This window comes from Puma concolor, chromosome A1, assembly GCF_028749965.1.
Source record: "Puma concolor isolate L17-30 chromosome A1, mPumCon1.1.hap2, whole genome shotgun sequence".
Lineage (NCBI taxonomy): Eukaryota > Metazoa > Chordata > Mammalia > Carnivora > Felidae > Puma > Puma concolor.
This window is the reverse complement of record NC_141667.1, coordinates 64,397,778-64,413,710: the sequence shown is the minus strand read 5'-3', so window position 1 is coordinate 64,413,710 and position 15,933 is coordinate 64,397,778. Positions and strand designations below refer to the sequence as shown.

General features: G+C 39.6%; 1 protein-coding gene and 1 long non-coding RNA gene across 5 annotated transcripts in view; both read right to left on the bottom strand.

The window, feature by feature from the left end:
* The window catches only part of CPEB4 (cytoplasmic polyadenylation element binding protein 4), a 68,376-nt gene that overhangs the window by 40,683 nt on the left and 11,760 nt on the right, over positions 1 to 15,933 (bottom strand). For all 4 annotated transcript variants that reach the window (XM_025923615.2, XM_025923614.2, XM_025923617.2 and 1 more), the window contains exon 2: positions 4,594 to 4,675. In XM_025923615.2, the coding sequence (XP_025779400.1) occupies positions 4,594 to 4,675 (82 nt within the window). The remainder of the gene's footprint in view (positions 1 to 4,593; positions 4,676 to 15,933) is intronic.
* LOC147584204 (uncharacterized) lies at positions 9,367 to 10,822 on the bottom strand. Its single transcript, XR_015255400.1, has 2 exons — positions 10,541 to 10,822; positions 9,367 to 10,292 (listed from the first exon to the last, which is right to left on the bottom strand). It is a non-coding gene; the product is annotated as an uncharacterized LOC147584204 (long non-coding RNA).

The window sequence follows — 15,933 nt, the reverse complement described above, 5'->3', positions numbered from 1 at the left end:
GTTGCTTCCATATACAGGATTTAAAATACTCAGCCACTATTATGAAACTGTGGATTGTTTTACTCCATCTGACATCTGATAATTTTCAAGTACTATTTCTCTCTCTTTATTCCAGTGCGGCCTCCCTCTGCTTCCTCTCCCTAACAGCTACTTTTTGGTTTACATCTACACTCTTTCATTCCCTTCCCAGACAGAAAAGGGGAAAAAAAAGGCTCCTTAATCGTCAGAGGTCTTTCCTGCCATACACTGAATATAATACCATTTTGTGAATCTTTTATTTTTCACTGTGTCCAGCCCATGCTTCAGAAGGCTGAAAACAGATGTGCTCGCATGTGGTTTTAATGTATTTCACGCTACTCCATTTCTAAACAGTGAGTACCAATTTCACAGGCAAGAAAAAACACAAACAACAGTAAGATAGAATAGCCCCCCAAATGATCAGCTGACCACCTACAACAGTAAAAGATTCTTCTGTCCAGGTGAAGGAAATACTTGATAAGCCTAATAATTCTGTGGCAATGAGCAACCTCCCACTGGGAGATCAAAATTCAAAATCTGTCAATGGCTCACGCTCTTAGCTTACGAGACTGGGTGTGCAGTAAAGAAAATGAAATCGGTCTCTGGGGAAAGGCTTCTACGGACTATTACCGGCATTGGTTATGGAGAATGCAATATATAATTTCGTGGATAAAAATAACATACAGACATGCCAGCTGATCAGAGAAAGGACATGGAGATAAGGTAGAGGCAAGACCCTTTTCCTCCCAAAGAGCTAATCCTCTGTCCATGAAGAAAATGACAGCAGCCTTAATATTCTTGGAGAAACTACTTCAACTGTAAACAAAACTAATATAAATTATGAAATGAAGGCCAGGTACTCCTTTTGCACATTTGCTAAAAATGTTAAAAAAAAATTTTAAAAAGATGAAAGGTTTTCAACAAGCCAGTTGGAATCAACAACACGTTCATAAAGATACTCAAAAGCTATATTTGAAGGTTCCTAGGCCTATTAAGCATTTTGTCTGTTGACTGCAAAATTAAGTTTTAAACCACACTACATTAAAGGAGATTTTTTTTTCCCAAAAGGAAAAGCAAAATTTCGTTTTCTAGGTTGTTTTTTTTTTTAATTTAGATGAATAATATAGCCATATCAATCCATCCAACTTCTAGGTCTTATATCAACTTTAAACACATTCAACAATCACATTTCTATAAGGAACTGCAAACAAAGGATTAAAAATAAGTGAAGTCATTCATAATATATTTTATGAAATTATTTTTAAGATAAAATAAACCCAAATATAAAATTTGCTTCCATATGGTGGGCTCTTTTTAATTCTCAAATTCTTTTAATTGAATTCTCATACTTTTTTTTCTGAGAGGCATATTACTTTCTACTAGTCTCACAGAATCAAGGCCCATATTCTGTTTTCTCCATTTCTAAAGTAGCAGAGCAACCGGAGGGGTTCTTTATTTTCAAAATGGATTGGCAGGTTTTATATATTTACTTTAAAAGGACAATATGTTGTTGTGGTTTTTTTTTTTTTTTTAAGATATTCAACTTCTGTTATCACCTTAAAAAAAAAAAAATCTCACAATAGAATCACTGTTAAAATCGAGCACAGCTTTCCTAGTAGCTATCTAAACCAAGGGAGCTTGACAAGAAGTAAAGTATTTCCTCGAGCCAAACTACATTTCGGTGGTAATAGACTACAGTAATATAAAGTTCATCATCTTGGTTTAAAAAAAATCAAGCTGGGGCACCTGGGGGGCTCAGTCGGTTACGTATCTGACTTCGGCTCAGGTCATGAGTTCGAGCCCCATGTAGGGCTCTGTGTTGTCACTTCAGAGCCTGGAGCTTGCGTCGGATTCTAGGTCTCCCTCTCTCTCTCTGCCCCTCCCCCACTTGACGCTCTGTCTCTCTCAAGAAATGAATAAACGTTAAAAGAAATTTTTTTCTAAATACAAAAAATCAAGCATAGCTATACTCTGACATTTTGGGACAAAGAACTCATGTATGAATTCTTTACTACTCTTTCAAGGAAAAAAGGGACAAAGTTCACTTAATATACTTAAGTCACTTTGCACTTAAGCTTAAGTTCGAGCTAAGTTTCTCATTTGATAGGCTTGAAAATAGACTTAACAGATATTTAGTAATAATCTATACCATTTATTGAGTGCTTTCAAGGCTGGGCAGTGTGCTGGATCTCATGGATATATCATAGCATTCAATCCTCCCAACCACCATAAACCATAGCAACAGAATGGCAATTGAAATCCAGATCCGACCCCAAAACCGATGGCCTTTCCACTTTGCCGCACTTCCTTTTATAAATCACTATTTTTACAAAACCTTTATGTTTCCAGACCAGGCCGATCAGATTTGATGTTTTCTGTCATCAGACTTAATTTTTCATTATCCCTACAGAATCAGCTTAAAGAAACTTGATTTGGGTAAAAATTGGTAGGAAGAAATTGAAAGGGGAATATAGAATAAAAGCAGAACTTTATACGATGATTCAGCACACTAGAAGAAATAGAAATAAACCTGAGAGATATTCTGGCTGTATCTGATAAATCAAAGAAATGCTACTGTTAATCCTATTAGAATAATGTGTGCAAACTCTTATTTCTCACCTAAGTACTAGTTAGGGCTTGCTTCTTAGAAGCATCACGTAATAAACTGCTTACATCTGCTACCGTTTGGAAACTGTGTTTTCTCTGAAATGCGCTTATCATGAATAAATAAATAAAATAAAATATCATGAAATAAAAAGAAACAGGCACTTATCATGAAAAATGAGTTCTGATTATTTATTATCCCTTGTATCAAGTACATAAGAGGCTCTCCCCCGCCCCAGAAAAAGAAAGTTGCTGAAGGAATCGAATACATTAAGAATAAACAAATGTCCTTTACCTTCAGCTACTTTTTCTGTACTTAGCTTTTAATTTGGGGATAATTGCAGATTCACAGCAGGTTGCAAAACATAGTACAGAGAGATCCCATGTACCCTTTATCCAGCATCCTCAAGTGGTGACACCTTACATAAGTAGAGTACAAACCAGGAAACTGCCGTTGGTACAATCTACAGACCATATTCACATTTCTCCTTTAGCTTATACTTTTAATTTAAGAGTGTGTAGTTTTTCTGGTGCTAGAAAGGGCCTTAGACTCTCCTCACTCTTCTGATGAGAAAACAGAAAGACACGTCAAAGAGGCTGACCCCAAGTCAGAGTGCTAAGGAATGGCAAAAATAAATTCTGAACGAGAGATCATCTTTCCTCAGAAATAGACTGTGTGTCTGGGTTAGAGTCACCCGTCAGAATTATATGGGGAATTCAGTAAAGATCTTCAAAAATATTCTTAATTATGGCAAAGTTATCTCAACAGCTGGATGCATACTTTTTTCACATATTATTTTTCATCTCCCCAGACCTCAAAAAGCTCTCCTGAAAAAAATGTACCATTGTTCGTCTGCTGAAAAAATACTTAAAAGTTTGACTGCAGCAGTAATATAATCAACCAAACTCAAAGGAAAACCAGGCCGGGCTGGTCACCACTTAAAGCAACAGGCTGTCTTGCCACCTTTGACCCTAGTGCAAAGCTGCGTCTGGTACAAAGTAGGATCATAAACACTGAACAAATGAATGGATGAATGAGTGAACGAACAGGTAAGTGGGATGACCAAATGTATCCAACGTTCCAAATTTCTTTAAAATAAACAAGCAAACAAACAAAAAAACCCAACCCTGCTTTCCAGTAAACTGACATTTATGTGCAGAAAAATATCTTATTTTGTGGGGTAGTTTTCACAAAATCAGAGCTGGAAGGGCCGTTAGAGAATACCCAGTCTGGTAATTCTCAGTCCTGGTTACCGGTGAGCATCACGTGAGACACTGAAAAGTTGACATGCCAAGTCCCATCCCATACGTGGAATGGGGTCCAGGCATCTATATTTTATTTTTAAAGCTTACCCATTATAAGTGCCTTACTTTAACAGTGAGGCTAAGCCTCTTACTATAAAGATGAGAAATTAAGGCCTAGGCAAAAGAAAATGTACGATTCAAAATAACAGAGCCAGTCAGCAACAGAATTGAGACCAGAATGCAGAAAGAACACTATTTTTTCCTAACATAATCCATAAAAACTATTTCAATAATAAAATTTCATTTTAACTTGGAAACTACTGGCCGTTTTTAAAAATGTGAAACTAGACCAAAACCTCTATCAGCATTTGGACTCTGACTAGTGTCCAGTCACTATCAAGAGCAGAGACACATAGAGGTTTGAGACACTGAGCACTTTTTGTCTCAGATGTAAAAAAAAAAAAAAAAAAAAATGAAGTGTATGGTTCGTGTCTCCCATTAAATTAGAACTCTTGTAGCTCTCTTAATTGGTGCTGGGAAGGGCCCACAGTGGACACCCACCAAATACGTTTGATTTTTTCACAAGAGAGGTCCATGTATAAAGTTGATGGAACTGACTACATACAAAATATGCACCCATAATATCTGCCGCATTGCTCACGAGATTACATAGATAATACAAATGTTTATTCACTAAAACCAAATAGTTAGATTTTTTTGAATTACCTTTAATGGAATCATTTTCAGCTCTCATAATGTCAATGAGGGAACTCTCCAGGGAGTGCATGTCAAATGTCCTGGGGCGATCCTGCAAACACAAACAGCCACAAACCACTTTTAAAATAGCTTTTAATTATAAAAGGAGACAGTAAGCTGCATCCGATGGGACACAGATCAAAAAGGGGCAATTTTACTCCCTCTATGTGTAAGGTACATTATTAGTACATTTTATTTTTAACACTTCCAAAATATCAAAAGCACAAAAGTACCCAGGGTTCAGCAGAGAGTGATTTGATTTCTAGTAATTTCAATAAAAGCTTTACTTTTACTAAGAAAGCAAAGGCAACTAAAACCTGTTTCCATATAGTCAACAACATGAAACAAATGCAAAAATAAAATTCATAACCTGTCTGCCACTTAAGATTGCAGTAACGTGGCAAAACTTGACAAACTTGTTTCAGCACTTTAGGCTCAGAGCTGCATTCAGTAGAGATTGCTACCGAATAGCCATATGCTTGTAACCTAAAGTTTGGAAATCGTTACCCAAAAGTCTTTTGACCACTAAGTGGCAAGCAAGGCAGTCTTGATATTGCTGCCATGATTTTAAAGGGAAGACAGGGGGTCAACACTGTTGGTCTAAACCCTGGCTTAACCAAATGCATTTCAAGAGTGGGTGAGAAATCTGAAAATACACCACGAACCAACCGCTCTGGCATTCTTTTGGAGGAAAAGTACTAGAGATAACTAAGATTAAGTTTAGCCTGACAAGTGATGAGTAGGAGATGAAAATATTTTAAAATTAAACTCGGAAAGGAAGCAGTAATACAGGTTTCGGAACGACCCGAAGAATAAACAGGTGCACATACAGAGACAACTGCCAAACGTCTTAAAGAAAAGGGGCTTCCAAAGGAATTTGACAAGAGGGAGTCTATAACCTTCTCTTCAGCTTTATTTTCTCTTACGTTACTTTTTAACTCAAAGCTTTGGCTTTTTAAAAAAGGTTCCCCTGATTTTATCCCCCACCCCTTTCTTTCAATTTGTGGAATCTCACTTTTCCTCTTTCCTAGCAAACTTCTAGAACCCTAAGACTGATAGAGCACGTTCTCCACTGGACAGCATTTTTTGATCAACTTGGCATTTCTCCTCCGTCCTTCTGTAACACCGCCTGTCCTATTTCCCTGAAATAGGGATCACTTCTGACCACACTCCACCATGTAGACATTCAGAATGTTCTCTGAATGAATTGTTATAGGATACCAATTTCTTTTTTTTTTTAATGTTTATTTAGAGAGAAAGATACAGCCCTGACACCAATTTCTTTACCTCTGCAACTTGAGGAGCTCAAGAACAGTTATATTTGGATATAATCCAATATTTAAAACAGAGTATTACAGGTTTTTTGTTGGGGGTAGAGAGGATGAAGCTGGGGATGGGGAGCAGAAGCCTTAACACGCTGTTCTGCTCTGACCTGGTACAACTCCCTCCAGAATATCTTTCTCACTTTTCTTCCCGATTCTTTCCTCATCATCTTCACCTTCTCAATATGGTCTACAGAGAAGCAGGAGGACACGTGGCCAGAATTAGAATTTCTAAAGAGTAGTGTTCACAAAAAGGGAGACAACTGCTGTTTTTTTATCCTTCTTCATCTCAAGCATTGAATCAAATCAAAACTCTTGAATTAAATCAAAACTGCCTATTCTTTTGAAAGCTAGGTGGATTTGAGGCATAACTTGAGAAAGAAGTTAAAACAAAATTCCATTGTCTTATTCTACAGTTGCTGGATTTGTCCCCTGTTCTGAAATCTGCGAACCACACCGATAACTAGGCCATCCACTGTCTCTACTACCTCCGATACAAAACCAGTGTTGGAGGCAAGAATTCTCGGTGTCTGATAACTTGCCTATGTCGTCAGTTTCTCAAGGTCAGGAAGTATGTCTTACATCAAATGTTCCCAATGGGTACAACTCCAAAGGGTGGCGGTGTGCCAAGATATTCATCGCCTAAGCCCACAGGACTGATGTAGCAGGAACTCCCTAACAGATGATTTCTGTTTCAATATTACGTTTTCTATGTGTGTCATGATATGAAACAGGTTGAGAAGCTTTGCCCTACATTTCTGTATCACTGTGCCTCACCCAGGATCTGAAAGGTAGAAAGCACAAGCGTTTGCTGAAGCAATGAATAAATAAATGCCTTCAAGTAATTTTTAAATATTTAAAATATTTCTTTCCTCCTATTTCCTTAAGGTTTGTTCTTACATTTTCCCTTTCCTGCCTTAGAGTTGTAGGTTTTCTTTTGCCAAAATAGCTGTCCTGGGTGGTGGGGTAGAGGATACTCAGCCTGGTTTTTTTTTTTTTTTTTTTTTCTTTTTTAATGCAACTAAAGCAGTAAGCAACCTTGTGAATTTCCAGAACTTGCATTTTGCCAATCACTGAATAACAAGATCACTGAAGAGAAGCAGTTTGTTTTGGTTTATGACAGTTGTTTCCATTAAATAAAGAAGCTTCCTGCATCCGACTTCAGCCCAGGTCATGAACTCATGGTTCATGAGTTAGAGCCCCACATCGGGCTCTGTGCTCCAAGTTTGGAGCCTGGAGCCTGCTTTGATTTCTGTGTCTCCCTCTCTCTCTGCCCTCCCCTGCTCAAGCTCTGTCTCTCTGTCAAAAATAAACAAACACTTAAAAAAAGAAAGAAAGAAACTTCCTTTTGGGGCACCTGGGTGGCTTAGTCCGTTAAACATCTGACTTTGGCCCCGGTCATGATCTCGCAGCTTAGGAGTTTGAGCCCCACATTGGGCTCTCTGCTGTCAGTGCGTAGCCTGCTTCAGATCCTCTGTCTCCCTCTCTCTGCCACTCCCCTGCTTGGGCCCCCTCTCTCTTTCAAAAATAAATAAACATTTAAAAAAATATTTTAAAAATTATTTTAAAAAACAAAAAATAAGCTTCCTTTTAACCTGTAAGTTTCTAACTGTGGTACTGAAATTTACCAAAGCCACTTCATTACCTCCTCCCCCAGCATAGTGCCTGAAACATAAAGATTTTTGCTAATATAACCATTGACTTGTAACTGGTGGAACATATTAAAATTAAAATCCTAAATGAAATTTTTAAATTTTCAGTAATGCTTTATGGGATTAAAAACAAACAAACCCTCTATCCTTTTTACACTCATACTAACTTTCCTTTCCTTTCTCACGATTTAATACAAGATTAACAAATAAATGCCAATATACAAACTCTGATCAATTGGTATTGATTCTCAGATGCGATGTGTTGAGAAAGATTTTCAGGCTCTGTGTGGATTCAAGAGGGAATGGCGTCTGGACAGACTGCTGATGATTTAAGTGCAAGGTACAGACCCAATGGCACAAGTACCACATTCTTGCCAACCGCCTAATATGTATTCCTTCCCACAGTCCAGCCTTATTACAATTATTATAAATGACTACATCCATATAACATTTTATTTCTTATGATGCCTTGGCAATTCAAAGAGTTCAAAAGCCACACATTTTGTCCAGTAAACATTCTGTTCTCAGAGAGGGTCTAAAGTTTATCCTTCTTGACTTACTCCCTCTCACTGGTCTTTTCCATCGATTTTTAACCTCTCATTAAAATAAAAACAAAATCTAACATTTAGGGGCGCCTGGGTGGCTCAGTCAGTTAAATGTCCAACTTCAGCTCAGGTCATGATCCCGTGGTTCGTGGGTTCGAATCCCGCATCAGGCTCTGTGCTGATGGCTCAGAGCCTGGAGCCTGCTTCAGATTCTGTGTATCCCCCTCGCTCTGCCCCTCCCTCACTTGTAATCTCTCTCAAAAATAAATAAAAAGTTAAAATATTAAAAAAAAAAAACACTAAAATTTAAGTGAGCCATAGGGAAATAGGTGGAGAAGTAGACACAAATAAATGAACCCAAGGAACAAGAACACAAACGATGTTGGTTTTCCTATGCAATAACCAAAGTGTCAAAATAAGAGGGCTTTGATTTCCCTATTTCATTCTTTGACTTTGCCTTTTTTTGATTGCTAATTGGGCCAAATATCCTAATCACTTATCTATTTTCTAGGATCCATTTCCCAGAAAGTAAACTATAAAATAAAAAACTTGCTAAGTGACAGCTCTCCTAGATTGAACTTGAGCTGATAACCAAAATATGAACATCAGCATAAATCGGTGGAATGAACATTAGACCCTAGGAAGCCCCAACTCCTCCACTGGTGGGTCATGTGAGTTTGGGCACGTTCACCTTTCAGACCTCTTTGCTGATCTGAAAAAGGAAAACATTTGATTAGATCTATAATGACCTCTTCCTAGCTCCAAAATATATTTGTATTCCAGCCTTCTGATGTCCTTAGTTTGTGGTCTCCCAAGATTTAATTATATTGATGACTATTGGCAGGAAGCAAAAATGTAATTGAGAATGACTAATGAAAGCTCATCATTTTGTGCCCACGAAAAGGTGAGAGTCAATCGCAGGTTAATAAGAAACGAAGCCTTAAAAGTCTTAGGAGGACAATCGTTACATTTTCTTATGCTATACATAATGGAAAATAAGCTTTTTAAATAAAAAAAATTTACTTCAAACAATTTGTTGAAGGGGATGTGCTGATTTCAGGTGAAAGGGCAAAGACTCTATTATAAAACAAAAAACACCAGAAAGCATATTTGCTTCAACATACCATCACCTGTTTCTCTTGGCAGCCTAAAGGGAGAAAAGGCAGAAAAACAGAACTATCTTTTACTGAACACCTACTAAGTTCCTGACATTATTTTAAGTACTTTATTTAAAAAAAAATTTTTTTTAACATTTATTTATTTTTGAGACAGAGAGAGACAGAGCATGAACAGGGGAGGGGCAGAGAGAGAGGGAGACACAGAATCTGAAACAGGCTCCAGGCTCTGAGCCGTCAGCACAGAGCCCGACGCGGGGCTCGAACTCACGGACCGTGAGATCATGACCTGAGCCAAAGTCAGACGCTTAACCAACCGAGCCACCCAGGTGCCCCTTAAGTACTTTATTAATACTGTCTTAATTAATCCTCAAACCTCCTTCTAAGTTAGATGGCATTATTCCTGTTTTCATGATAAAAACTAAGACTAAGGAAAATTCTGTTTACTGCACAGACAGGTTACTGCATAGTTCAGCAGCTTAGTCAGGATTCAAGCCTAAATCGCCCTCCAGAGCAGGCAGTAATTCCTTGGGTAAGCAGTCAAAGGACCACACTAATTAAGACATACATTTACACAGGGGTGCCAGGGTGGCTCAGTTACGTGTTCGACTTCGGCTCAGTTCATGATCTCACGGTTCGTGAGTTCGAAGCCCACATCAGGCTCTGTGCTGACAGCTCAGAGCCAGGAGCCTGCTTCAGATTCTGTGTCTCCCTCACTCTCGTCCCCTCCCCTCTCAAAAAAATAAACGTTAAGAAAAAAAATGTCAATAAAAATAAAACAAAAGACATACATTGGTATAAATGAGATACTCTGCTGTAAAGGTCCAGGGAGCAGGAATGTGCTGGCAAGTGCCCAACAAATTGCAGGCACTGGAATATTTCTCAATAAAGAAAGAAAGAAAGAATAAAATGTGTAAGAGTATGTATAAGGATAATATAGGATTATGTCAGAGGTACCAAGAAGATACGAAAAGAAGCCTCATCTTCCTTCTTTCTGTCAAGGTGGCAAATAGATATGGTGCACAAATTAAAAACCTACCACAGGGGCGCCTGGGTGGCACAGTCGGTTGAGCGTCCGACTTCAGCCAGGTCACGATCTCATGGTCCGTGAGTTCGAGCCCCGCGTCGGGCTCTGGGCTGATGGCTCGGAGCCTGGAGCCTGTTTCCGATTCTGTGTCTCCCTCTCTCTCTGCCCCTCCCCCGTTCATGCTCTGTCTCTCTCTGTCCCAAAAATAATAAACGTTGAAAAAAATAAAATAAAATAAAAAATAAAAAATAAAAACCTACCACAAATGCCACTCTAGGCTTTCTACTGCCAACCACAGGAGTAGAAGTGGTAGTAACAGTAGTAATAATACCACTAACATTAGTAGCTAACACTTATCAAGCTCTAATGCTTCATATATATGATCTTCTTTATTCCTCACAAAAATCCTATACACTTAGGTATGTTCCAGAATTATCCCTTTTCACAGATGAAGAAATGGAAACTTAGAGTGATTAAATAACTGTATCAGTGTGAGGTAAGTGGAGGGGCAGAATGTGAACCCAGGCCTTCCGACTCTAGAACATGTGAGCTTAATAATCATGAATGAAGATAGAAGAGTACCAATTATTTTCAAGGCTCAGCAAAGCAAACCTGACTACGACACTTAGACCTCATTTTATTTTGTAATCCTAATTGTTATATTTAACATATAGAGTTGCAGGTCAGTAACTGGTTGGTTTCAGTTTCTGTCATCTGTACCTCACAGAACAATTTCTAATGGGAAAAAACCATACAAGCTAATATGAAAATCCAAGTTGATAAAATATAATGTTCTGATAAAACAAATTAGTACTTCAAACAGCAGGACACATCCTTTTTTTTTTTTTTTTTTTCAACGTTTATTTATTTTGGGACAGAGAGAGACAGAGCATGAACGGGGGAGGGTCAGAGAGAGGGAGACACAGAATCGGAAACAGGCTCCAGGCTCTGAGCCATCAGCCCAGAGCCCGATGCGGGGCTTGAACTCACGGACCGCGAGATCGTGACCTGGCTGAAGTCGGACGCTCAACCGACTGTGCCACCCAGGCGCCCCAGGACATGTCCTTTAAACTTACACCTGAGTGATCCTGACTGCCATGGCAAAATAGGAAGACTTACATCAGCAAATATCTGATGACATGGCTTTTCCTAACATTCCAGGAGTAGCCAAAAGAAACACATGAACCTGTCGGTCTATTGACACAGGAAGAACAACTAGACTGCAGTTATACCACAAACCAAAATCATCATTCATGGCTTTTTTTTTTTTTTCTTTTTAACATCCAGATGGATATTCTAAAACTTGAGAGCGTATGAGAGACGGTGATTCTCAAGCTCGAGAGTCTATCAGAATCATCTGGAGATCTTGTCAAAACATAGATTAGGAGGTCTACCCACAAAAGTATCTCATTCAGTAGGCCTGGGTAGGATCCACGAATTCACGTTTCTAGTAAGTTTCTAAGTGAAGCCAGGGACCACACTTTGAGTGGCACGGAGTTAAGCAATTGCATTCAACAGGTTAACTTCCTTAGATACTTGGGGTTGTGTTTGTGAGTTACATCCTGGCTGACTGGCCACGATACAGTCCAGCTTAAATAGTCTACGTCACCCATTTTAAGGTTTCTGCATAAAGCGAAGGGATTGCTCTCAGAACCCAAAACAAAGCCCTCTCCGAGCCCCGAGACGCCTAACTTGGAAAAAGATTACAATCAAGTTCAATTTCAAATATTCAACCACCATGACCACTCTATTACTGGTTCTTGTCTGTTTATACTTGGGTTAGCATGTTTTTGCATTACTAGACTGGATCTAACCCACAAAAAGTACTTAACTGAATACAGCCACATTATTAAGAACCAAAGGGGCGCCTGGGTGGCTCAGTCGGTTAAGCGTCCGACTTCAGCCAGGTCACCATCTCGCGGTCCGTGAGTTCGAGCCCCGCGTCAGGCTCTGGGCTGATGGCTCGGAGCCTGGAGCCTGTTTCCGATTCTGTGTCTCCCTCTCTCTCTGCCCCTCCCCCGTTCATGCCCTGTCTCTCTCTGTCCCAAAAATAAATAAAAACGTTGGAAAAAAAAAAAATTAAAAAAAAAAAAAAAAGAAAAAGAAAAAAAAAAGAACCAAAGCCAAAAGTCAGCTACTACTCCCTTCGCTCACTCTCTCCCTACAAAGACAAACAGCACTGTGATCACCACTTTGCAGATAACTATGTATCTATATCAGTCAATGGAAGTTTCTCTTTCTGGCTTAAACTTTCCCTAGTGAAGAAGGGAAAAGAAAATATTTTGGTTTGAAAGGAAAGTCTATGCCAGGATGTCAGCTGCCAAAATAAATAGGAAGTCTGAGATGCCAGTACAGTCCATAATTAATCAAAGGTACTATGGGAGTTTTAATCCAAGATTTGCCAAGATGTGAATGTTCTTCTTGGGTTAAATATGTAAGCCCACAGGCATCAAAAAAGACTACCTAAGTCAACTTTCATGAGTCCACTTCCAGATGACCCTCAAATCCCTGTGCAGAAACGAGTCCCTTTTGCCCATCCCCCCTAACATGCCACCATTCCACATGATGCTGACAAAGTTCCATCACAGACATCCCCCCAGTGGACTGTGAGCACCACTCATCTACACAGCCACAGATATGTTGCACATGTGCAGAGTATAAGTCCTTCATTATTGTCACCACCATTATTAAAGTGGCCAACACGTTCCTCCTGGTTCAGTGTTGTGTATCTTATGTGAGTTATGTATGATATACATACATTGGTTCCTCACAACCATCACATAAAGTGCATACAATTATCATCCCCATTTTAGGTAAATGATGCTATAAGAAGTTAACTAATCGCTCTCCCAGTCACATGGTAAGTGGTAGAGTCTGACGTCAGAGAAGCTTAGAAAAGTGGTCCGTTTAAGTAAGCCTCATCGTGACCTAGAAATTTCAATGTGTAAATGCCCAGCAAGTATGAAGTCCTTTGCTATATACAGGGCCTGAATGCAGAGAACAAGTGTCAGAGGTTAAAGTCAAAGAGGTAATCATCTGCCGGAGAAGAAACCACACTCAGGATCATCTCATATTTCTTCACATGTTTCCTCTTCCATCAGTACTTTCTCATTATGACAGCTTAATAACTAAGGCAGAATCTTAAGAGACCATAGGCTACCAAATGCTCCCTATAAAAAACTGTAACTAAATGAGTGAATGTCGTTGGTGTTTTATTCTGATTGGATCAATAGCTCCATTTGCTCCCATGTGAACTGATGAATCAGATCTCTCCAGAAAGCCTTTGAGAAGAAAATTTTATTCCACCTTCACTAAATAAACCACACTCATTTTGAGCATTAGAGATCCTTGAAATGGTAAACACTTCTTGTCACCACTTAGCTGAATTTACAAAACAAGCTGGCTGCCTTTCCAGACTTGATTAGTCATTCCTGGGTCAACAGACCCCTTCTTTTTGTTGACTATTTGTTCATTCTCACCTTGCCTGGCAGAGAGAAATAATTAAAGTCTATTCTATTCTAAGACCTGAGTTTATTATTTTTTTAATATAATTTATGGACAAATTGGTTTCCATACAACACCCAGTGTTCATCCCAACAAGTGCCCTCCCCAAAGCCCATCACCCACTTTCCCCTCTCCCCCCACCCCCCATCAACCCTCAGTTTGATCTCAGTATCCAAGGTCTCTTATGGTTTGCCTCCCTCCCTCTCTGTAACTTCGTTTTCCCCTTTCCCTCCCCCATGGTCTTCTGTTAAGTTTCTCAGGATCCACATAGGAGTGAAAACATATGGTATCTGTCTTTCTCTGCCTGACTTATTTCACTTAGCGTAATACCCTCCAGCTCCATCCGCGTTGCTGCAAATGGCCAGATTTCATTCTTTCTCATTGCCAGGTAGTATTCCGTTGTATATATAAACCACATCTTCTTTATCCATTCGTCAGTTGATGGACATTTAGGCTGTTTCCATAGTTTGGCTATCGTTGAGAGTGCTGCTATAAACATTGGGGTGCAAGTGTCCCTATGCATCAGCACTCCTGTATCCCTTGGGTAAATGCCCAGCAATGCTATTTTTTAAATTTTTGAGGAACCTCCACACTGTTTTCCAGAGCAGCTGCTCCGGTCTGCATTCCCATCAACAGTGCAAGAGGGTTCCCGTTTCTCCACATCCTCACCAGCATCTACAGTCTCCTGATTTTGTTCATTTTAGCCACTCTGACCGGCGTGAGGTGGTATTTCAGTGCGGTTTTGATTTGTATTTCCCTGATAAGGAGTGACATTGAGTATCGTTTCATGTGTCTGCTGGCCATCTGGATGTCTTCTTTGGAAAAATTCTCAGACCTGAGTTTAAATGACCACTTACTAGACAAGTGATCTTGATGCCACAGCATCTGTGAACCTTGGTTTCATCAGCAAAATGAAGATAATAAATCGTGGTGAGGAAAAAGATAAGGTATCTGAACAGATTGTGCAAAATGCCCGGTCGTTAGTAGATCTATTCAATAAACAGTCTTTCTGCCCCTTCTCTCTCTAGTGAAATAGCAAAAGAGCCTGAAAGTAATATACTAAATTAGGAACTGTTATATCTGAATAATTCAGCTGCTGTGCTATTTCCTGTAGCGCATTTTCATAGGAAACTGAAATGGAAAAAAATATTTCTCCTACTTAATAAACTACTCAGGGCAAGAAGTCACCAGCTTAAGGAAAATAGGTAAATACTACTAAAACTCAACACTAAGGAATGAAGTCATTTAGCCCCTTCTGGCCCTTCCTCTGCCTTTGGAAGCTTACTGCCTATCAGAGTTCCTCTGTTCCATGTCTGCTGGGCCGGATCAGGTCCTAAGTCAGCAAGGAAAATGGTCACCCAAATGCACAATCTTTATTCCTAAACTGAGGCCCGTGTCCTATAACCCACGACATCTTTTTTTGGGAACCTTGAGAGCAATGTCAAAAAGCAGCCTGTGCCCAGTGTCAGCCTTTCTGGGCCCTCACAATTCCCACCCCCATATCCTTAGCTCCCCAGAGTTTCCTGAGCAGATGGTACTTCTGGCCCAGACTGTACACTTCAAGAAGTCTGCCTGCCTTGGTCATGTACTCCCAGTGCGTGGACCATTGAAAGTATCAGACATTTGCAAGAGGTGAAAAAATCTGATACGGTCCAACAAAAGCCCCAAATCGCTAAATTCTTCTTAAAAAACAAAAACAGACAAACAAAAATACACCCCAAAAGCTCCCAGTCGTGTTCTGTTCTCTCTCCTTTCAGAGATCCTTCTCACAAGTCCACAGAAGCCTGAACCTGGGGAAAGTATACGGTGGATAGAAAAAAACTAGACCACCCTCTCCCAAATTTCCGGTCATCAATTGATATGTTTTGGCATTTTTGTTGGATCTCTCCTCTTTTTTTCCTGATAGCCAAGTGACTACCAACACCGTTCTCTGCCCAGAGGGAGGAAATGAAGCCAGCAGTGATTTCCTTAGAGATTAGCACCAGCTTGAGTGGTGAAACAAGCTGAGCAGGTGCAACAGAATGTGGGCCTTGCTTCAGTTTCTCACTATCTTTTCTTTTCTTTTTTTTTTTTTTTTAAGTTTATTTATTTTTGACAGAGACAGAGGCAGAGAATGAGCAGGGGAGAGGCAGAGAGAGATGGAGA